We start from the raw sequence: 22983 nt of genomic DNA on the forward strand, positions 1-22983 counted from the left end.
GGAGCCAGAATTAGAACAGTGTGCACAGGTAAAGCTGCTGCTGCTGCTGCTGCGGTCTGTTTTCTGTCAGCTCCATTAACTTCACTGCTCTGAGCAGGTAACAAGTGTGTCGTATTCAAACACCCTACAGTCACAAGGAGAGCCATTACATGAGAGGTGTTGATAAATTCTCTAGATCGTCCTAATGACACTACGGAAACTGAGGATTTATCTGAAGAAATCACATCAACAAAGTTAGTTTGAACTTTCAAGTCTCTAATAAGATATACTTTTAGGTTTGTATAAAGATGTACTTTAATCAGAAAGCTTTCCCTGACTTTGTTTGAGTGGGTTGATCTGTGTTGATCTACAGTACACAGATAGAAAAATGTCCTGTTCTTCCATAAAATTAAAACCAAGTTAACTCTTGAGATATTGTACAGACACTGACAACACGATCAGGTACAGCTGCTAAATGACCTGATGCTTACGCAGTAATGGTCACAGAAGTTCAGAGGTCACAGAGGTAGTGGTAATAAATAGCAACATAAATTTAAAGGTCGACCTTTTTAATTTGGGTAATACAGAGTTCTGATTATCCAATATAGTGTGATTTCTAAATCTAATATGCACAAATATAATTTTCATAACCTCACAACCTCAGAGCAGACAAAGCTCTGCACCCCCATGTGATCTCTGGCGCCCCCCTGAGGGGAAACCTGTTTCTCTGTCATCATACATCACATTAGTTTTATTCACCAAAACTCAAAATACGATTGATTTCACTTTGTAATGTGAATTTTGAGCAGTTTATAATAACTATTTTTGCATTTGTGACATGAAATGAAGGATTGAGCTGCCGCACGTTGATAAGGAATCCACTGTGCCCTACGTTTGTAGTTTTCATTATAATATTTGTATCCATTCTGAAGTAAGATTCAGAAATTAAAACATCACAATACCAAAGTTTCTCCCAATTATTTTATTTTTCAGTATGTGAAATAGTCTTGTTCTTTCTTTATAAACATATAAACACCATGGATGGATGAATATCATCATCCATTAACATCTGTACAGCTGTTGGTACACACAGAAGGGCAGGCTCTCGTTCAAATCGAGTCCATTCAACCTGCACACAGCAGTTTCTGTTCATTTTTAAACAACGTTAATCTTTCTGATGTGAGAAAAACCAACATCCTGAACCTAGCAAGGCACTGCAGAACAAATCTGTCTGAATACATGGCAGCCTTTCATCAGCCAACCAATTCTCTGGTTCCTTTAAGATGACAGAAGAGGAAATTAAACCTTGAAAAAGGCTTTTGAACAGTTTGGGGCAATCATTCAAAAATATATCCTCAGAATTCAAACAACAGAGCAGCTGAAGATTAATTCTGATTCTCATATTAATGGACATGTCTGACCAGAGCTACATGTGCTGCTGAGTCAGTGGCAACTACTGCAAGTTAAAGCAAACTGAGGGCTGAGTCAGAACATGAGCTGCATCATGGGGTTGATGTGATACACATTCACTTTCAATGGAAAGGATTTGGTCAAATAATCCCATCTGTGATCAGTGGGTCAAACAACAGTTGATCCACAGCGGTTTTACTTTACTTGTTTGCTCTGTCTGGAATGAATATCTGTCTCGATCCTTGACTGACAAATTCATCTCCTCTGGAGGAAAACCTCAAAATCTGGATTATAAAGCACAGTTTCTGTGTCATTGGTCATGTCACAGTGGACAGAGGAGCTCAGCATCAAGATTTGGAACAGGACTACACCAGAGACTGATGGCTCATGTTAAAAGCCCCTGTGAAATCTGCTGTTATGCTGAATTTACCACTGGAGTTCCCGTTACTTTGCTTCAATTCTTACATTATCTGAGAATTTTTGGTAGATGCCTCAAACACACCTGAAGATTCAGCTCAAACTATAAGGAAACATACAAGTAAAATACACAGGATGATCAGTTTCTCTGAAAAGGCTCCACAATTATTATAATCTGGTTTTAATCACCTAAATCACAACAGTGTATATTCTTTGGAGGGTTTATACTAAGTCCCTTCAACTCACTCCTGCTTAATCAAGCTTACCAGCGCCCCCCTGTGCCCCTTTACTGTAGTTATCCCTTGTCCATGAAGCTAATGAAGCCTGAGTTGTCATGTGTGCAGCAGTGACTCAAAGATCCCACAGTAAATAATCTGTATTTCTACATCAAACCAAGTGTTGTAGTAGCTCAGGCTGTGCTGTAGTGTGACCAAGCATCAGTCCAGGGACCCCTCTGATGTGACGGACAGTGATTCCTGCTCTCTAGATGTAGTCATCATCCACAGGTTCTCCTGGTGTATCACAGTGATGAAGGAAGAGGACCACCACTCTCTGAAACACTCCTCTTTTGCTCTGTCGTCGCTCTGAGATCTCTTCACCGATGGTCTCCATGCAAATGTCAGCAGACAGCTGGCCTTTACGCCGCGGGGCGTAAATGGTGGCTGAGGGAAAACACAACACAGAAAAATATGTTTCAAGAGATTCTATGATCACTGAAACCCCCGGTGAACAGTGAACACACGGACAGACTCACAGCTTTCATCGTCCTCAAAGTCATAGCGAGCGTAGCAGTTAGGATCAGCTGCTCTCAGAGTCCTCAGCCAGGGAAAGTCTGTTATCATACTGTAGGGGGCGCCATCCACTGCCCCTGAAAAAACAACATGACAGAAGAGGAAGCTCAGATGAGCCAGTTCAGGAAAACACCTGATGCTTCCACACAAGTAAACCACATTTAGAGTCCATCATTTGTCCCTTGTCAAAATCGTCCAGATAAAGTTCTTTAATGGTAACTATAACAGTGACAGCAAAGCTTATACTGTAAGGAATATTTTGAAGTTGTTTGACTAGAACAAAATCAATGAATTAGTACAAAAAACAAATTTAACAAGGCAATCAGAGATGGCAGACGTCACCCCATTCACACAGAACAAGCCTCTGTTAGTCATAGAGGCATGTGCGGAAACACAGACAGACAGACAGACAGACAGACAGACAGACAGACAGAGCCGCTAAAAACAATAATTAACTGAAGTAAAAATAATGTATTATTCATTTTACTCAAAAAAAGTATATGGCAGATGATATTTATGATTAGTTTAATAGATGATTTTGGAAACTTTACATGAACCTTCATTTAAGAACCACTGTGGGGGATAAATCAGTAGAAATAGATTTGATAGAAGAGAAATATAAGCATAGCTGTTGTCATCATCTTGTTGTCACCTGTGTTTTCAGTTTGGACATTAAAATGGCAAGTTTAGGCTGAAAGACTTTGATTCCACTACTCTCTCTATCACAACACCAAATGAAGGTGAAATGTTTGGGATGAATAATGTTTCCCTGAGCAGAGTCCAGAGACTTTCACTGTTCAACTGTTTGGACACCTTACTAAAACACTTAAGAATGGTTTTAATTTTTCACCACAATACAATAACATACATGCCCTGTAATTAAATAAACACTATATATTCTGTACATTTTTAACTCCATATATCTGAGGGTGAATGCAGATGTGACTCCATTACCTTCCAGTGTGTAGATGTCTCTGCCCCAGGGGTATCTGGGATACTTCTTGACATCCCCCTCTGTCCTGGTTGCTTCTGGGAAGAACTCATACTTGATCAACTCTCTGGAGGAGAAAGGGACAGGGAGGGGGCGAACAGATATGAGCACATTATAGACTCAAACCAACATTTGGTTTTGTGGGGATTTAAACATTTGCGTTTTCGTAACTTTAGTTAGTGGTTAAGTCACATTCAAAATAAATAAAAACATTTAGAAGCAGAAAATACTTTCCATCGACTACATGTAGAGGTGAAGATATTCTTAGGTAATCATAGACATAAGTGCATATATATTTTATTAAGTGAGCCATTCTTTCATTTGTTAAATGGAGTTTTTGCTTGTGTTGGAGGTCATGTTTTCAGTGGGAGCAAGCTTCTGTGTCACCAGCTGCTTTCTTGCACAGAAAGTGAGCTGAGGGCACAGCTCAGTCTATGCGTCAGTGCCTCATACAACCTGAACTACCCCTTTAAGTTACTATGCAACATAAGAAAACAACAGAAGAACAAAGAGTGTTGATGAAATGCTCATCACGTACATGTCAAGCATTGTGAGGAAGTGTTCCTCTGCATGTGTGAACACACTGCTGAAAGTGTGACAGCTCCAGTGAGCATGACTCCAACCATGACTAATTCAGCTACCATGGAAACAACCCTATCATCAACATTCACTCACACCATCTCCTGGAAAAGTAGCCGACATATTGTACATTCAGAGATTATATGAGGCAAAGAGACTCTGAAATACAACTCACTGGCTGATGTTGGCTATGGTGTCCATCCAGCTGCGAATGCGAACCTTGTTCCGAATGTTCGGAGGGTTGCTGAACTCGTGCACAATAGCTATGTGGTAGGGATATGGCCCCTGGAAGAGCTGACGCTCCAATGCTACTGTGTCGATCTGAAAACAAAGGAAAGAAAATTAAATGCAACGTGTCCAGTGAGGGAAAGAAACTATCTTTTAAATGATCAAAGGACTGGGAATGTTCAATTATGTGCACTTCGTATGGAGGTACTCCATAAATATGCCGACATGATTACCGACCTGGTGCATAGGGCGCATGTAGATGATGCGGTTTCTCTCTGGAGGCATTCTTAAGATCTGATCCAGTACCTGCTCCATGTCCAGCTTCTTACACTGAGCATAATCAAATCTGTTCACTATGGGGGCACTTTCTACTGTCAGCTGCTTCAGCACTCGACATCTGGTGGCTGTAGAGAGATAAACGATATAAAGAGTCAAAGCAGCAAATGACTGATGGGTTCTGACTCAGCAGTGACTCTTAAACTGCTGAAAGGCTTGTAAAAACAGTGTTGCAGGGCTTTTTTGAGAAATGTACTATTTAAAGCCTGGGTCTGGAAGTCATAAACCTCAACTCACTCTAGAGGAAAACCATAAATTAACTTAATTAGCTTAATGCAGAAACTCTTTTTCTTTTCTTTTTTATATTATTATATTTATGATGCAAATCCTTATTAAATATGAGCACCAATCACAGCATCGGTTTACCAAATACAGACATTTCTCCAGTGTCAGCCTTCAGATTAACATTGTAAACACATTTTTAGTCAAATAACACAAAAAGACAATCTAGAAGTGAATGTGTAAATTACCATGGATGAACATCATCTTGGGGCAATCTTTGAGAACCAGGTCAGTGATCCCACAGTTGGTCAAAGTGATGCCTACCAGATTCTTACTTTTTAGTGACAAAATCTGCAAAAGGAAATAAATGTCAGTTTTTATTGTTGTATAGAGAATGTGTTGCTTTCTTTAATAGAAGAGGAAGCGAGTCTATAACTTGGTGTGTGTGTGTGTGTGTGTGTGTACCTGCACATGGTCATCCTCAGTGACTGGGTCTGAGGTGCTGGTTGATTTGTCAGCCGTTCGTTTCCTCCTCACTGCCACGCGAGTCCTGGCTCTTGGGAGATCTACACAACATACACAGAAAAATACCTTCTACCAAAATTCATTCAGGCTTAATCATTCATCGACACACATGCATGCACATACAAATCATAAAAATCATGCAGCATATTTATTCTGCTTTGTCAAAATCTAGAGCATGGTTTACACCATAATGCAAGTGGACTAAGAACAATAGGAGCAGGAAATGAATTGTCCTTGTAAGTGCTTAAGTATCCTCCAGCCTTGTGACTTCACACATGCATCTGACACAATCAAAATTCTTCTTTAAGCAACTACTGGCTTAAATTATTACTACAATATGCCAATAAAGCAATAAAAGCCACATTTATTTTTGTGTTTATCTTAACAGGGGTCCTCATGCCAAATACAAAAATTATAAACAAAACATACTAGAAAATAAGATTTTAAAAGAACTGGAATCATAAATGCCCAGTAGTTTTTTTTTGTTTAGGTCTGTGTTTTTCTAAATTTGGAACCCCGTACAAAGAATATTCATAACAGTCAAAATTCTTACAAGAGAGCTTACAGTCGCCATGATAAGCTGTCCAGAGACAGAGCTTATTGACCAAAGGAGAAGAGGAAGATGGGGCTTAACAAGTGTCTGTGTTGTGATTTGAGAGGCTAACTTTGGAACTTGTTTCATGAACTAAGGTATGTGGAGAAGACACGAAGTGCATGGAATAAATGTGAGAGCAGAAAGTTGCTGTGTTTGACTGCAAGACGTCATGAAACGATACAAAAAAAGTACAATTCAGGAAATGGGTGAACTGCAGGTACGGTATGTGTTTTTAGTTTCCATACCAGAGTAGAATGGTACAGTTGGATCAGTCATCTGATTGGAGCAACAGAAAAACTTCACTCCATTTGAGATTGGTGTAACAGTAAGACTTCACACTACACAACCAATGGGCACAGCCCAACTACCAAGTAAAGGTACTGTTCCATTCCAAACCGTGATGGAAACACAGCATAAGTGTAACTTCAGCCTTACCTGTCTCAGGTACCAGGGAGACAGATGACGTACGAGTGCGCGACCGTGTCAAAGGTCGACGAGGAACAAAGTTCTCATCTGTAACTTCACTGTGTGAACTTAAATCAATAGCAGGGACATTTTGCCTCTCTCCCTGTCCCTGTCCAACCAGTCCTGCTGGTCTCCTGGAAGCATTGTTTACAACAGCACCTCTGACATCTGAACTGTCCACACCAGGAGGACTAGAGTTCAGCCGCACCCCTGCTTCCCTTGTGCAACTGTCCCCAGTCTCTGCTCCAGAAGGGCCCACTGTTCTATCATTAGTCCTGCCAGTTCCTGTAGCTCTGTCGTTGGTTGCAGTTGTTCTATGGCTTGTCCCCACCACCACCCTGCCACATCCACCCAAAGGCCTGGATGTGGCTGCCCCGGCTCCAGTTCTGACAACAGAGCCAATCACTGGCCTCACTCCAGGCCTTGGTGCTGAACCAGCACTGGCAGAACCCTGAAACGTCCCACTGTCCATCCTCTGAGTGCTGTCCCGAGCCTCAGTCGTGATTCCTTTGCTGTTGGTCCTTCTACTGTTTTCAGCAGCAGCCTTCATGTCTGCCTTGATCTGTTCACTGGTCACTTGGCAGCTTTTTTCACAGCTGCTGTTTGACACCCGAGCCTTCGTCGGATCAGCTGTAGTGTTGCTCCGCCGCAGAGGAGTCTTTCCTTTACCTGGAAACACAAATATCTTACCTTAGTCAGGAAACTGTGTTTACTTTCACGCTTTTGTTGTCCAACTTTAAAAACTTTAAACTGTGCCTTTAAATGTTATCAAACACATTTTAAGAATTGTGCTGCTAATTGTGGTGTGTACCGTTTTGTCTTTACACTGCCAGGAACAGTTTTACACAAGGACACATCAGCAATGTAGGAACCACTGACCTCACAGCTGTGTTTGTTTGTCAGTCACCAAATGTTTCAATCTGACAAGCTTCTCGAACATATTAAATGCATTTCAATGAGTGAATTTGTGATTCACTCATGATTTTAAATCATGGCACTCACAGACGAGATAATCGAGTGTAAGTTCAAATATGTTATTTTATGACTTCGGGGTTTGAAATGCTTCATTCAGATTTACATTAAGTGGCACAGCAGTTTAACTAGCTGTTCTCAAGGGAAATGAATGCACATGAATGCACTTTAAAGAGTGTTAGGAATGGTGTATGATGTGCTGACACCTTCTGTACAGGAGGCTGGCTGCTGCAAACAGGAAGCTGGCATCAGCCTTGAAACAAGACCTTCCTCTTCCTCACTGTCGGAGTCTGAGATAACCACCGGCGGCTTGGGAAGAGCAGCACTTGCAGGTCTGCACTGCTGGACTAAACCACTAGGACCTGGAAATGGAAAGGATGTATCATACATACATTTATATTATATATTATATTAATATTGACTGAAAAAAAAAATGCTGCTTGTAAAGAGCAGTTCCAAACCTGCTTGCTCCTCATCAGGGGGTTGTGCTGTTCCAGATTTGTGGCTAGTCCCTGGAGCCACGTCTGCTTCTCCCACTCTCACTTCCCGGTCTCCTCCTTTTAGCCCTAGCTGAGGCTCAGCCTCCATGTTGTCCTCCTCCAAGATCACTTCCTCCTCCTCTTCTTCCTCATCATCTTCCATCCCATTTACTTCAACTGGTGCTGTAAAAAAAAGGGGGAGATGAGACTTGTTTCACTGCAAACACACGCACATTCATTACTGACATCTGTTGCAACAAAACTTAAACCATGTTGGTGATGTAAGGTTTCAGGTAGCACAATAATGTTCAATTTGAAGTATTCATGAAACAAACTTTAGCCACACACCCTGATTTTGGATTGCTTTTTTCTCTCCACTGTTGCTAATTTAAGGGGATAGTTCTGGATGTTTGAAGTGAGGCTGTATGTATGTAACACAAGTGTGTTACATACAGGTGACTGCACTCTCTGTACTGAGAAGCAAAGCAGTCGGGGCAGATGTACACAAGTTCAGCAAAAATATGGATGTGAAAGTAGTGTCAAGATAACACTATCAAGACCACGGTCAAACTTGCACTAGGAACAAGACAGGCCATACATACAGTATACTGGTGGTGGCTGACTCATCACCAAGTCTTAGACTTGAATTCACTCTTAGTCGTGTCATTGTGGTCTTGACTACAACAATAAGTATCTTTAAAAATCCCTGCCCAATGCCCTTAGGTCTCCACCTACTTTATAATCCTAAGTGTCTAGAGATAATGTTGTGATTTAATGCAACTACAACCTGAAATTGTCCTGCCATGATTATCCTGACCAAAATAAACGTAAAAATCTGAATCCAAATTCAAAAATGTTTCAAAATCACACTGAAATCACATTAAGAAACAATCACAACTCAGATTATTGTGAGGTCTTAGAACGAAAGGAAAGATGCAGGCTCCCCCTTGTGACACATCAAAATAAATGACTAAGACTATGTTTTGGAAACGAGGACAACATTATTAAGTTGGTTATGGGAAATTTTTCCATATTCATGTTTATTCCGATGACAGAAATTAATTATCAAATTATTATGAGGGCTTTTTACGATGATGTATAATAAAATTGTATATCCTCACATCCCAAGACACTACACACATATCACTGAGTTCTTCTATCAATATTTTGTAAAGTTTGATGCAATTTCCTATTCTTACTTACAATAACAAGTGGAAATGTGGGAAAAGTGTAGGAAGCTGTGTTGTTGCTGCTGCAGCAACAGGCGGTACTTGCCATTGTGCTGCTGTGGCTGCTGTGGCTGCTGCTGCCTTTGATTGTTGTTGACAGGTGGGGGTGCAGGGGGCAGGTTGGCCTCGTTGTTGTTGTTGTTGTGGTGGTGATGGTTGTTGTTGTTCTCATTGTCATTGTTGGAGTTCTGGTTGCTGACCAGTGCTGAAGACACGCCGATACCAGTTCCTGCACTCAGACCCACCCTGGCACAGCCCTAACACGCACACGCACACACAGTGTACAACAGGCATCAGTACAGGAACCAATCTCATTAAGCAGGTGAAGCATTGTAGTTTCAAAAAAATCAATGTTTCCATTATGGCAGACTGGAAAGTTGGCAACTTGTACTGCTGCTGCTAAACTCATCAGGCATCAAGCGGTACAGCACAGGTACAGCACAGATTCTGTGCTGTCTGTTATTTAAGAAACTGAAAACCCATTACATGCGAACTCAATTGTTTTAAGCATTCAATTTTTTTATTTTGATGATTACAACCTACAGCTAAAAAGTATTATGTCAGGATCTTAGCTTATTTCAAAAAGGTCAATTAAAAAAAAAAATTGACAATACAGAAATGACCATGTTTATTTAGCACTATGGGCTTCTTTATCAATGTCCCTATAAGCTTCACTTTCATTGTGTTAATCTCTTTTCTATCAGTTTGGAAGAAAACCCCAAACACTGTTTACAGGCTGCTTCTTCCTACTGCTGTTCACTCTTAACAATGGTCAGAGAAAAAACATGAACAAATTTGATCTGGTGGAGATCTAGAAAACAGAGCATTCTTAATTGAAAGCTTTTGTTATGAATAATTAGAGAAAATCCTTTATCTAGCTCACCACTAAAATCTAATCATGGCCTCCTTACCAGGAAGTTTCACCCACCTCTTGTCTTTACTGTTTGATTTAGGCTATGCTATGATAGTTATGCATTTGCTAACAGATTCCTCTTTGGACTAAGTGTTTGACACATGTAATCCTCGGACCTACTAATTAAGCCTACCAGTGTTTACCTTAGAATTATTTTCAGTAGCTGTGCGGTTTTGCCAGTGTCTATCAGGATGCTGCAACAGCAGAACCCATTTAGGTCCTAATGGTTTTACATTCCATAGCATAACAACTGTAGATCATTCATTTGCAGGTTGATATTAATGATTGTGTGAAAATTTAGCAGTGGTGCTTATAACCAAACCCTAAACAGGACCCATTTACTAGACGTAAACTTCTGTATATTCAAACTGCCCAACACTGTTTAAAATGTCAGAACCTCTACGGGAGGTGTGTGTTCATTTAAGTTATTTCTAATATTTGTTATGCCTATGTATGGCAAAACAGCTTCTGTAAACAAGTGTGAGGTATATCATGGTGTCTTACAAACATACCTTGGGTGGTTCTCTAAACATCTGGTCCAGACAGATGAACTCCAGGCTGGGCAGTAACTCTATGAACTGGGAGAAGGATTCCAGTTTGATAGCGTGACAGCGGACAAGGGTAAGATCAACAAGGCGGCTCCACCTGGACTGATCTGAATACAGATATAATGAAGAATATAACGTCTCCACAGAGCCGCACAGCAATTCACTTTTTACTCAATACTTAAAGGGTGAGCTTGTGTTAGAACCTGAACTCACCACAAACATAAATATTAGTAAGTAAATAGTGTTAATTCCCCAAAAAGTCAGGAATGTTATACCTGTGATCCAGTGGTGAGGGTTATGAAGGTGAGGACAGTTGTAGATGAGCAGGTATTTGATGTTAGTGAACACCTCATTCACCACCTTTATGCCAATATCAGTGATGATGCCTGGGTTTTCAATGACATCAGCCAGACCATACTTCACCAGCTCTGAATGACTCATCTTACCTGCATTTAAAACACACAAGCTTTTTGTCACAAACCTGTAACTCAAACTCATGCTACAATTTATCAAAACGGTCATACGTTTTCAAGCAATGTACAAGAGAGGCTATGGTTCATCTTGGTGACCTAAAGACAAAATGGCAGTGTATTTGAAAAAAAACTGAAAAGTGCTATATAAATGAAGACTGACCAAGTGATTGATTGTTAGCTAAAACAAAATGAAGCTCATTGGCTCAAGAGAGAGAAACTCACACTGTAGCAGGAACTCATCCACAAAACCCAGATGAAGTGTTTCAAACTGCGGAAACTCCAATTCAGCCATTTTGAGAGCTGAAAAGACTCCATCCTTGGTCAGAGAAGGCTGAATACGCAGCTCGTGAAGCCTGTTAAACAAAAATGAAGCAAGAAGTTTAAATCTATATTTACAAGTGACAAGTGACTAAAACATTTCGCCAACATTTGCACTCTACTCAACACTGTATGAACAAGTGTTTTTTTTCCTCTCTCAGTTTAAGGCACCTGCGTGCAGCAGTGATGATGAGGTAGCCCAAGTCCACTTCCAGCGCGTTCTTACAGGCTCCAAAGACAATGGTGTGGAGGTTCCGAAATCCTCCTAGAAAACCATTGCAGAAATATTTGAACATAATATGAAAACATACGTAACATATGACCTTTGCAAAAAGCATGATATTAAACATTTGCCAGTGAGGGCCCATTCATTGCAGCAAGGTTGCTGGCTGAGGCGTTTACAGCTACAGTCATGTGACAAGTACACAGAGTGAGAAAGACTGAAACTGACAAGTTCTAACTGCCTGTGACGACGGCTCACAGATAGGGAATTCCTCCTGATATTGTCGAAGGAGTGATAACATGTGAGCAACAGTGCCGTGCCTCAATACGTTAGGCAACAACAGAGCTTGACTAACATTTTAGAACGGCATAATGCAAATTATTAACTATTTCCAAATACCTTGTAAATATTACTACGGAGACCCTGAAATAGGATGAAAATGGGGCACACAATGTGTAGTACAGGTATGACACAGTCCTTTGGTATAAAATCCTATCCATTGATGCAATACATATTGATTTGATAAAACACACAGAAAACCCCTGGCTGATAAGAAACATGTGCTATCCTCACCTGACCGCCAACTGTCCTCCACCACATGTTGAATCAACCCTCCCAGGAAGGGAACTCTCACCAGCTCCAGCTGCTCCAGGTTTCTTGCTGATGCCAAACCAGTAACCAGGGGAACATATTTGAGGGAGTTGGTGGGCCCCGCACAGTTCCGCATGACAAAGGTACGCAAGCTCACACACAGAAAGTCCTTGAACGGTTGTGGTTTGGTGAACCGGACCCACTTCAGGTAAAGGTGGCGCAGCATGGATATACAGGGAATCTCTGGGACATTCACACCTAAAACAAAAAGGTACCATGTCAGTCAGTCCTGAAGAGCCAGAAAATACCTTATCATCAAACCTTATAGCTCTCAGAACTAATCTAGTCCAACTGTGGACTAGAGATGTGCCAAAATACTCTATACAGCACAGTATTGTGAAGTATACCTCGCTATCCTACTGAACAAAAAATAAAAAAAACAGGAAAAAGTCTAAAAGAGAGTCGCACAGGTTTCTGCTTTGTACTTGTACACAGATGTTCACTTCTAAATAATAATAATATAATAATGTCTTTAAATAAATAAATGCTGAAGTCACACCATCTATTTTGACGCTACTTTGAACACTTGATGGCTGTTTAGCCACCTAAAGCCAAACCAACTGGGATGAAGCAGTCAAAACTACTGTATACTAATCTAATCACACATCCCAATTGTAACATGGAGGCAGTGGCTGAAGTGTCAATTTACTGTCTGACTCACCCACAAGATGAAGGGTCTGGATCTTTGCAGTTATGGGGATGGTCAGTTTGTTCTCAGCAGGAATGGGAAAAGCACCGTTGCGGTTGCGGAACTTTCCCAGTATGTGAACCTGGGGCATGTAGTTCCATATGGCTTCCACCAGCTCCAGATGTGACGTCTCCACACCCTGACAAGAGATCCAATAAGGCCATTAGACAAAAATCAGTCTTAACTCAAGTTCCATTTACTTTTTTTTTTTTACATTCAACCACATCTTGCAGTTTTCAAGGAGTGGCGATAACTGCAGTTACCGATAGCCGAGTTCTCTGATTGGCTGGGGTGGCTGGAGTCATCACAAACTCTGATCAAAATTACAGTATGCTGGAAATGGGATTATGGTCTGCAACTCACCAGGGAGGCCTAGGCAGGTCCCACAGGCCATATTTTTCATTATTTCTCATTTAAAAACTGCAGACTGATGATCACATGCCAATTAGGAATTAATAGTTTTATGCCTGAAAACCATATAGTGTTAGCCATTATGCTGATTAGAGACAAGCAAAGAGGAGGAAGTCAGCAACAAACATCATCACTTGATAATATTGTTTATGGAAAACCAGCATTCTCCTGGATGAGTGTGGTGTATAACTATATCATTTTCACACCACGTACTAACCAGCAGATTTGGGCAGGCTTGAAGTGCCTCCAGTACTCCTGGTATACTAAAAGCCTCATAGCCTCGAACTCTTCTCCTCTCCAGGTATCGAGGGTGGAGGCCGTATAGTTGCTCCAAATCTGGCATCTTCTTCAACAGGAGAAGAAAACTGCTGTCTGTAAAGCCTAAACCACAAAGCACAGTGGTGAGTTACATGAGTAGCATCATTAACCACTAAACCAGCACACCTCTGTTTATGGTGCCAAATAATCCCAGTTTATAAATAATCCCAGGAATCAAATACACATTTCTATCTCTCAGTCATTTGTTTATGCAGTGGTTATACTGGGGACACTTACCTGAAGGCATATACTCCCACCAGCGACCAGCACATAGATCAACTACTTTGACCACTCGCAGGTACAATGTCACAGCTTCCCGAAGCTTTCTGGAAAGACTCTCCATACACATGATGTCCTTCATGGGAAGGTACCTATAAAAACAAAACTATTTTCAAGCCATCTTCAGTTGAACAATCCAATAGTGTTTTATAAATAAGTTAGATGTTTCTTGGACTATATGCATTTTCCCAACAATCAAATTTAAAGGCAGATGAATGATTTAATCTCAGATTAAAAAACTTTAAAGACATAAGAGTTGGATAAATCTCATTTTTTTAATCCAAACACTATTGGTATGGTAACTGACATGTCCCAAACTGAAGCAATATCAAATCTTGACCTTGTGAAATCAGTTGTGAACTTGTGACAGTAGAACTCCTTCATCTTTTCAAGCAATTATGGAGCACAGTTGTCATGAACTGTTTGACCTTCTAATCTGTGAAAAATGATGTAGTCTTCTTTCTGTGCCAAATGTATATAGCTTTCAGACATGCATCAATCCCAGGAGATTCTCAGGATTTGTTTAGAGGCAGTGAGGCATGAACACAAATGTATCCAGAAATTCTCCTTACAGCCTCCTAGAATAGTGTCTGGATAAAGTCAGAGTGACATCATATGAGAATGCAGCAGGAGAAAATCAGCTAGAATTGTGTGCTTGTAAATGAGCAAGTGTCCTGCTTCCTGCATTCTCAAACCAGGTGCCACCACCTCGCCTGGATCCTCTGGAAATTCTCCTGCAGCTGTGAATAAGTTCCACACAGACAATGACCCACTGCATTCATCATATGTGAAAGGCAAAGTCCACAGAGGGTCAAGACCCAAATGCTCTTGACATCATACAGAATTCATGCCTGAAAGAGCATACGACTTCTGCAATACTGTGATGAAGGGCATTGATAGGACCTCATTCTTCTTTAAAGAAGAAGAATTATTTTCCACTTTCATTTTAACAGTATGCTTACTTGTATCTGCAGTGTCAGCCATGGTGCTGATGTCCATGTTATGGTTATGATGCAATTTGAATACAAAACAGAAAAGTAGAATTCCAGCCATAAGGACATTTTGTGAAGGAGACAGCAGAATGGTAGAGCTGGAGGGCAAAGTACCTGAATATGTGACAGAGGACTTCATGGGACAGCTCGTTGATGTAATCCTTGGACTCACTGGGACTTGGGAACACTGTCCCTACACCGCTGCTCCCGACCGGCTGGAGTTTCGGTGATTTCCTCCTTGGACCCATGGGTTCTCTATCAGTGCTCCAGCTTCTACTCACACACTGACCTACACCCTCCTGCAGCCTTAAGGTCTCCTGACACGCATGAACTCAGATCTAGAGACAACAGAGCAGAGGAACACACACACACACACACACAGACACACGTGTCCTAGCGGTCAGCACAGCAGCACGACACAAGTTTAGAGCCACAATACTTTGAACACATGCTTCAGGGCCACAGCAGCTGGTTGGTGGTGTTTTAAGACAGTTTGCATGCGTAACCTTGCATTAGTGTCTCCTTATCTTTCCTTGAGAGCAGGAGAAGTGAAGTGAAACCAGTGAAAGGAGAAAACAGAGCACTAGCACGGCAGCTCAACGGAGACATTGAGACTGCAGCTATGAGACAAACTCCAGGCGTCAAACGTCATGTAACTAGACAGCGGTGACAGGTACATTTTCACACACGTGACCACCACACACCTGCTGCCACAGCAGTTTCACGCTTTCGTGCTTTAAACTTCAGTCTGCTCTTTGTCGAAGCTAGCTTAGTTAGCATGGCCGCAGCTAACACTGTACACAAAGACAACCCCGTAAACACACTGAATGAAAATTCATTCTGCTGCTGGTGTACCTGTGTTTTTCTTCCACAGCTGCTGTGGTGTTGTTCTGCGTCCATTTTATGCGAGCAGGAGCGTTACTGTTAAATACTGAGCTGTGTTATCATCTGTTCCTCTACTTGTACTACTTCTTCTTGTTGTTCTGCTTCTTCTTCGTCTGCACTAGCGGTTGGCAAACAGCTTTTAGGACCATTGCTGCCACCTCATGGGCTGGAGTGTATGGATTTGAACGTACTGCTCCTTAAACAGGGCCAGCACAAGTCTTTATGAGGCCCTCAGCTGAATTTGATTTGGGGGCCCCCTACCACCACCTCAGAGTAGCCTGTGCTTAACTATTACTGATACAAACGTAAGACTATAAATTGCATTAATTATAGTTGTGGTATTTACACCAAACCACTGTCATTCTTGTTTTTGTTTTTTACCTTAGAGGGCACTAAAATCACAAATAAAGCAGGAAAAAAAGCTTAACACTATTCAGAGATCTAAATATATCTAGAATTATTTAATGACTTTAAAAAAAATCTCCACACACTACGCAAACTTACACTTATTTCACTTATGCCTTGGGCCTGCACTGACTATTAATAAAGGATAACGTGGCAAAATGTGGCTTTGAGGATGTGCTTTTGAATTGTCTGTTGTTTGAGCAAAGATATATAATTCTGAGTCAATGTTACTGTATCAGTATCAATTGTTCCACAATTTGCTAGAACAGCAAACTTAATTTTGCATGACTGCTTCCCTCTGTTCCCTTTGCTCACCTGCATGGGTGACAGACCTGGGTTCGCGACCTGGTTGGAACAAAGGCCTTACTGCGTGGAGTTTGCATGTGCATGTGTGCATGGGTTTTCTGCAAATATGGGGATTAAGTAAATTGGACACTCTAAATTGTGAGAGTTGATGGTTTGTCTACACATGATTGCCCTGTGATGGACTGGCAAACTGTCTAGGGTGTACCGCACATTTCACCCTATGTCAAGCTGAGTGGTCGAAGAACGAATGAGTGAGTGAGATTGCCATCAATGTCATTTACACAAAAAATGTATATATATTCCCAGTATCCTTAATGAGTCGCTACATTTCTTGTAATTACCATAAATTAGAATTGCAACTGGAAGATATTGCTACAGGATATCAAAACATCAAGCAACCCAATTGGTATTTTTAATCTTCAAAATTTTCTTAGTCTTCACTCCTTGTCTGTTTTCAAAATCCATTATTATAATAAAAAGTCAGTCAGAAGTCTTAACCTGACACAGAACAACTGTTGCAAATTCCATAAAATAAAATAAAATAAAATAAAATAAAATAAAATAAAATAAAATAAAATAAAATAAAATAAAATAAAATTAAATTAAATTAAATTAAATTAAATTAAATTAAATTAAATTAAATTAAATTACATTACACTACATGTCATTTAGCAGATGCTTTTATCCAAAGCAACAGAATTGAGGACAACCGGCTAGAGATGGTGTCACGAAGCGACGGTTATGTTAGTTTAGTTGGTGTGGGTAGTTCTGTTTTGTTATGTCACTTCCTGTTTTATTTTGGTGATGGGTTTCCACTGTCTGTGTTCACTCTCTCTGTCTTCACCACGCCCTGTTGATTAGTTACCACTTGCACCTGGTGATAATTACCCCTGCACCTTTAAAGACTTCACTCTCCCCTTGCCAGTGCGTCACAGATGAGTATTCAGAGAAGACCAAGTTATCAAGTCAAGCATTTGTATCCCGTAGTTTCCCCGTAGTTTCCATGGTAGTATCGCAGCAAGGCTGTCGTTTTGATTTCAGTTTTTCTCAGCTTGGCTGTAGATTTCATTTCTGTGTTTTTGAGGAGTTTTTTGAGCTTGTCTGCTCCCTCCCTGAGTTTTGTTTTGACCTCTGGTCAACTTTTCATTTTTGCTTATCCAAGCAAATAAACCTTTTTTGAAACCTGCTTCTGTTCTCCTGCAATTGAGTCCAAGATCTTGACTCCCGTTGTGACAAGTGGCGTTACCCCACCCCATAATAATAATATTAATACATTTTATTTATAACACACTTTATATTTAAAAGAAAATCTCAAAGAGCTACAAAAACAAAAAGGAGTTAAAAACAGGCAAGAGTAAAACAAGAATTACAGATTAGTTTTAAGACCCTTTTTAAAACTATAGATTGTCTGTGGGGCCCATGTTCAGGGAGGATGTTCCAGAGTCAAGGAGCAGAAGGCTTGGTCTTGAGTGTGCAGGACTTAGTCTGTAGCTGTTGGTGAAGCAAAGCAAGTGAGCTAAAGTCTGGGGGAAGTTCTTTGAGGTACTGGGGGGCGTTACCATGGATGCTCTGGAATGTGAGAAGCGAGTCTTTATATTCAATCCTGGCAGGGATGGGAAGCAAGAGTAGTGAGTGGGTGTGATGTGATTGTGTATACGCACTCTCAGCAGGATCCTTGCAGCACTGTTTTGAATGTGTTGACATTTTTGGATGCTCTTGCTGAGAATCCCACTGAGAAGTGCGTTAGTAATCTAGTCTGGAGTAGACAAAGGTGTGGAAGTCTGGCTATATTTCTGAGGTGGTTAAATGATATTTTGCAGAGGTGATTGATATGGGCCTCAAAGAGTTAGATGAACCTGATACTGAGGTTGGTAACTGTTGAAAAAGTAAATTTAAAAGTAATACAGGTTACGGTGGAGTTTTGGATTTGTTGAGGGGAACCAATGAGGATGGTTTCAGTTTTCAAACTGCAGCTGGAGAAAGTTATGCCTCATCTCTTCCAGACATGCAGTGAGCATGGATAGATGTGAAGTTGCTGATGGAGTTGTGTGGGTGTCTGTCCTCATACACAGTTGTGTGTCATCTGCGTAGCAGTGGAAAGATATCCCAAAGTCACATATGACCTTGCCAATGGAGAGCATGTAGAGGATGAATGAGGTGATTTCCAGAAAACAACATTGGGTTTTTAGATAACTGGCAAACCTTCTGGGGGAAACCTGGACTCATGAAGGGAGACGGCGTCCATCCCACTTTGGATGGAGCAGCTCTCTTATCTAGCAGCTTAGACATTTTATTAGAAACCCATGACAATCCAGAGCTAAGACCAGGACACAGAGTTGCAGTCTTTCATGCTTCTCTGTGCTTCTTTTCGAGCAGTCACCTATTAAAAACCCCATAGAGACTGTGTCTGTCCCTCGACCTACTAAAGTAAAAACTAAAGTAAATAAATCAATAATAAACAGAAGAGGAGTTAGACATTCTAACTTAATAAAGATTAATACCAACAATAAAATAGTCAAATAATACCACTTTTAAATGTGGACTATTAAATATAAGCTCTCTCTCCTTTTCAGCACTGACAGAGCCACAGCTCCACTGAACCATCTCTTCCTGAATATTTGCGCATTAATGGCCTGTTTGAAGATTTTCAGTCAGGTTTTAGATTAAACCATAGCACAGAAACAGCACTAGTTAAAGTTAGTAACAACCTTCTCTTGGCTTCAGATAATGGTCTAGCTCTTTACTTGTTCTGTTAGATCTTAGTGCTGCATTTGACACCATTGATTATATTGCAGAGATTGGAGCAGACTCTTGGTATCACAGGTGCTGCCCTCTGCTGGTTTAAATCATACTTATCTGATAGATTCCAGTTTGTTCACGTTAATGATAAAGCCTCACTACAAACAAAAGTTAATTGTGGCGTTCCACAAGGCTCAGTGCTTGGGCCGATACTTTTTTACCTTATATATGCTTCCTCTAGGGAACATTATTAGAAAGCATAACATACACTTTCATTGTTATGCAGATGACACACAGCTATATTCATCAATGAGGCCGGATGCAATAAATCAGGTTGTTCAACTTCAAGAATGTCTCAGAGACATTAAGTCCTGGATGACCTGTAACTTTCTACTTTTAAACTCAGAAAAAACTGAGATCATTATACTCGGCCCTAAACACCTCAGAGAAAAACTTTCTGATCACCACACTGGCTTCCAGTTCCACTGTGAGGAACCTTGGAGTTACTTTTGACCAGGAAATGTCATTTGATTCACACATAAAACTAATTTCCAGAACAGCCTTCTTCCACCTGCGGAACATTATGAAAATTAGAAACATTCTGTCTTTTTTGCTTTTGTTACATCTAGATTAGATTACTGTAACTCCTTATTATCAGGATGTTCCAACAAGTCTGTTAAAACCCTTCAGTTAATTCAAAATGCTGCAGCACGAGTTCTGACAGGAACTAGAAAGAGAGACCATATAACTAGTGTTAGACCTAGTCTTACCCTATCACCCTAACAGATTTTTCTCCCAGGAAAGGGCTCTCCCACCACAGATCTAACCATCACCCTCGACAACTCTGTGGTAACTCCTTCTCACACCGCAAGGAACCTGGGTGTGACACTTGACAACCATCTCTCCCTCACTGCCAACATTGCTGCAACAGCTAGATCTTGCAGATACATGTTGCACATCCGAAGGAGGTTCTGGTCCAGGCTCTTGTCATCTCACGCTTGGATTACTGCAACTCCCTCCTGGCTGGTCTTCCTGCATGCGCCATACGACCTCTGCAACTCATCCAGAATGCGGCAGCTCGACTGGTCTTCAACTTACCAAAATTCTCCCACACTACACCGCTCCTCCGCTCCCTTCACTGGCTTCCTGTAGCTGCTCGCATCCGCTTCAAGACTCTAGTGCTTGCGTTCCATGCTACAAACGGATCCGGTCCAGCCTACATCCAGGACATGATCAAAACCTACACCCCAGCCCGCCCACTCCGCTCTGCATTGACAAACCGGCTCGCTGCCCCCTCACTGAGAGGATCGCAGAGGCACTCGCAGAACTCGAGACTGTTCACTGTCCTCGCTCCCAAATGGTCCCAAAACGATCTCCCCATCGACATCCGGACAGCTGAAAGCCTCCACATCTTCCGACGCCGACTAAAAACACATTTCTTCCGACTCTACCTCGACTAAGACGACAAAAAAAGAAAAAAACTTGTATTGCACTTATGACTAGCACTTCATAGTTTGTTCTACTTGAAGCTCTTACTTACTTCTAGCTCTTATTTGTACCCAAATGTTTAAATGCACTTTTGTAAGTCGCTTTGGATAAAAGCGTCTGCTAAATGACATGTAATGTAATGTAGAATGGGAGGCAGAGCCTTTAGTTACCAGGCTCCTCTCCTGTGAAACCAGCTTCCAATGACAGTTCGGGAGGCGGAGCCTCTCTCTGTATTTAGTTAGACTTAAAACTTTCCTTTTTGATAAAGCTTATAGTTAGAGCTGGTTCAGGGAAACCTGGACCATCTCTTAGTTATGCTGCTATAGATTCAAGATTCAAAGATTCAAGTGTTTATTGTCATATGCACAGTAAAGAAACACGTTTCCCTGTACAATGAAATTCTTACTTTGCTGTCCACTCAAAACACCAGCATAAAGTAAAAAAGAGATGCTTTTGTAAAAAAAAAAGTATAAATATACATAAGAAAAATATAAATATTACAAAGAAACTAAAATAAAATAACATATATACATAAAATAAGTGTAAAAATAAGAACTGTACATAAAGTGAACACTGGTTGTGCAATTTAACAGATTTAAAGTGACATGTTTCAGGTTTTAAAGAGACGGTAACAGATTAAAGTGACAGTGTAACCAGGTGACAGGATTATTGTAGTCCCGTTCAGCTGTTGAGGATTCTGATGGCAGTGGGTAAAAAGAGTTCTTTAGATGGGTTGTCCTGCATTTGGCACTCCTGTACCTCCGTCGTGACGGCAGGAGTGTAAACAGTCCATGTTGTGGGTGGGTGCTGTCTTTGATGATGGTGGCAGCTCTCCTGTGGACTCTGCGGTGGTAGATGCTGTGCAGTGAGGGCAGTGGGGACCTGGTGATCCTCTCAGCTGTCTTTACCACTCTCTGCAGGCGTTTGCGGTTGTGACGGTCACGGAGCGACCGCACAGAGAAGCCCTCCAGGCTGATGAAACACACACACACACACACACACACACACCTTCTTATAAATGGACGTTAGCAGCCGCGCTCGTTCATGCAGCGTTTGCCACGGGGCGAGTGCGGAGCAGCCGGACACGGACATGGATTACCCGTTGTGCTGGGGCGTTGTTGTGGTCCGCAGTCTGACCGCGTCTGTCCGGCAGTGAAAAGGAGCCGTCCAGAAACGAGAACATTTATTTGGTTCCGGGCCTAATTGGCCTAGTCCACACTCAGTATGACCATGGGGATGACAGAGGTGGGTCCTGATCAAACCCCCTCTGTGATGTGTCCTGTTCCATGGGCAAGAGAGTGGACTGTTTGTTATTTATTTTGTAAATCTGTCTCTGTTGGACCACTAAGAACATGTACTCTGGTTTAGAGTCTGTCTTGTTATTTATGTACTAATTATTGGTTATATGTTCCCCTTTAAATGTAAAATGGTGCTGGCCACCTGCTATATGTTTGTGCGTCCCGTCTATGTTTTTTTTGTCTTGACCCTGTTGCATGTGAGCACTGTGACTCTGTATTGGATTATGAGCAGATTGGGAATTTTGTTATCGTTTTTGCCGACCTTTGAGTTTGTGCTGGATTTTGATTTACTTTTGTTCCTTTTTAATTTTATTGATTTATTTGAATTTACCCATGGACACTTAATGCTTGATTTTTTTTCCTCCCTCAAGCCTAAATAAAACTTTATGTCCATATTTTCACTCTGCCTCTGATCTTTCCTGGCCAAACCCACACCCACTCGACAGCGCACCCTCGGCTACCATCACAGCGGTCCATGGCTGTAGTGCTGCCGTACCACGCGCTGATGCAGTTGGTCAGACTGCTCTCCACGACACAGCTGTAGAAGTTGCTGAGGATCTTTGTCGACATGCCAAACTTCCTCAGCCTCCTCAGAAAATACAACCGTTGCTGTGCTTTCTTGAGCAGCTGTGTTGTGTTGGTGGTACATGTGAAGTCCACAGTGATGTGGACCCCGAGGTACTTAAAGCTGCTCACCCGCTCCACTTCAAGATCCCGGATAAACAGTGGTTGGTGAGGTCTCCTCTCCTTCCTCATGTCCACTATCATCTCCTTCGTCTTGTCTGTGTTTAGGGTGAGGTTGTTGTCCTCGCACCAAGAAACCAGACTGC

The 22983-nt window shown here is 41.4% G+C and overlaps 1 protein-coding gene and 1 pseudogene across 1 annotated transcript; one reads left to right on the top strand and one right to left on the bottom strand.

Annotated features, from left to right (window-relative positions):
- Nucleotides 1-946: 946 nt before the first annotated feature.
- Nucleotides 947-16030, bottom strand: fbxo38 (F-box protein 38). The gene is made up of 21 exons (XM_044040678.1): nt 15888-16030; nt 15147-15370; nt 13999-14132; nt 13661-13824; nt 13006-13171; nt 12267-12542; nt 11642-11735; nt 11375-11505; nt 10955-11125; nt 10644-10786; nt 9265-9475; nt 7972-8172; nt 7717-7872; nt 6509-7207; nt 5419-5519; nt 5202-5304; nt 4633-4799; nt 4343-4488; nt 3552-3655; nt 2561-2674; nt 947-2468 (listed from the first exon to the last, which is right to left on the bottom strand). The coding sequence occupies exons 2-21, from the start codon at nt 15278-15280 to the stop codon at nt 2290-2292; spliced, it is 3594 nt and encodes a 1197-aa protein (XP_043896613.1). The 5' UTR covers nt 15281-15370; nt 15888-16030; the 3' UTR covers nt 947-2289.
- Nucleotides 16031-18188: 2158 nt separating this feature from the next.
- Nucleotides 18189-20791, top strand: LOC122778818 (annotated as a pseudogene).
- Nucleotides 20792-22983: the final 2192 nt, after the last annotated feature.

This window comes from Solea senegalensis, linkage group LG12 (assembly GCF_019176455.1).
Source record: "Solea senegalensis isolate Sse05_10M linkage group LG12, IFAPA_SoseM_1, whole genome shotgun sequence".
In the NCBI taxonomy this organism is placed as follows: domain Eukaryota; kingdom Metazoa; phylum Chordata; class Actinopteri; order Pleuronectiformes; family Soleidae; genus Solea; species Solea senegalensis.

Bases quoted from the DNA above. Each gene is read 5' to 3' on its own strand.
- fbxo38 (XM_044040678.1), bottom strand. From the start codon at position 15,280: ATGGGTCCAAGGAGGAAATCACCGAAACTCCAGCCGGTCGGGAGCAGC. The intron at 11,126-11,374 runs GTGAGTTTCTCT...TTTTAAATGCAG, and splicing joins GGATGAGTTCCTGCTACAGT to GTAAGATGAGTCATTCAGAG. The intron at 8,173-9,264 runs GCAAGTACCGCC...TTTTTTTTACAG, and splicing joins GCAGCCACAGCAGCACAATG to CACCAGTTGAAGTAAATGGG.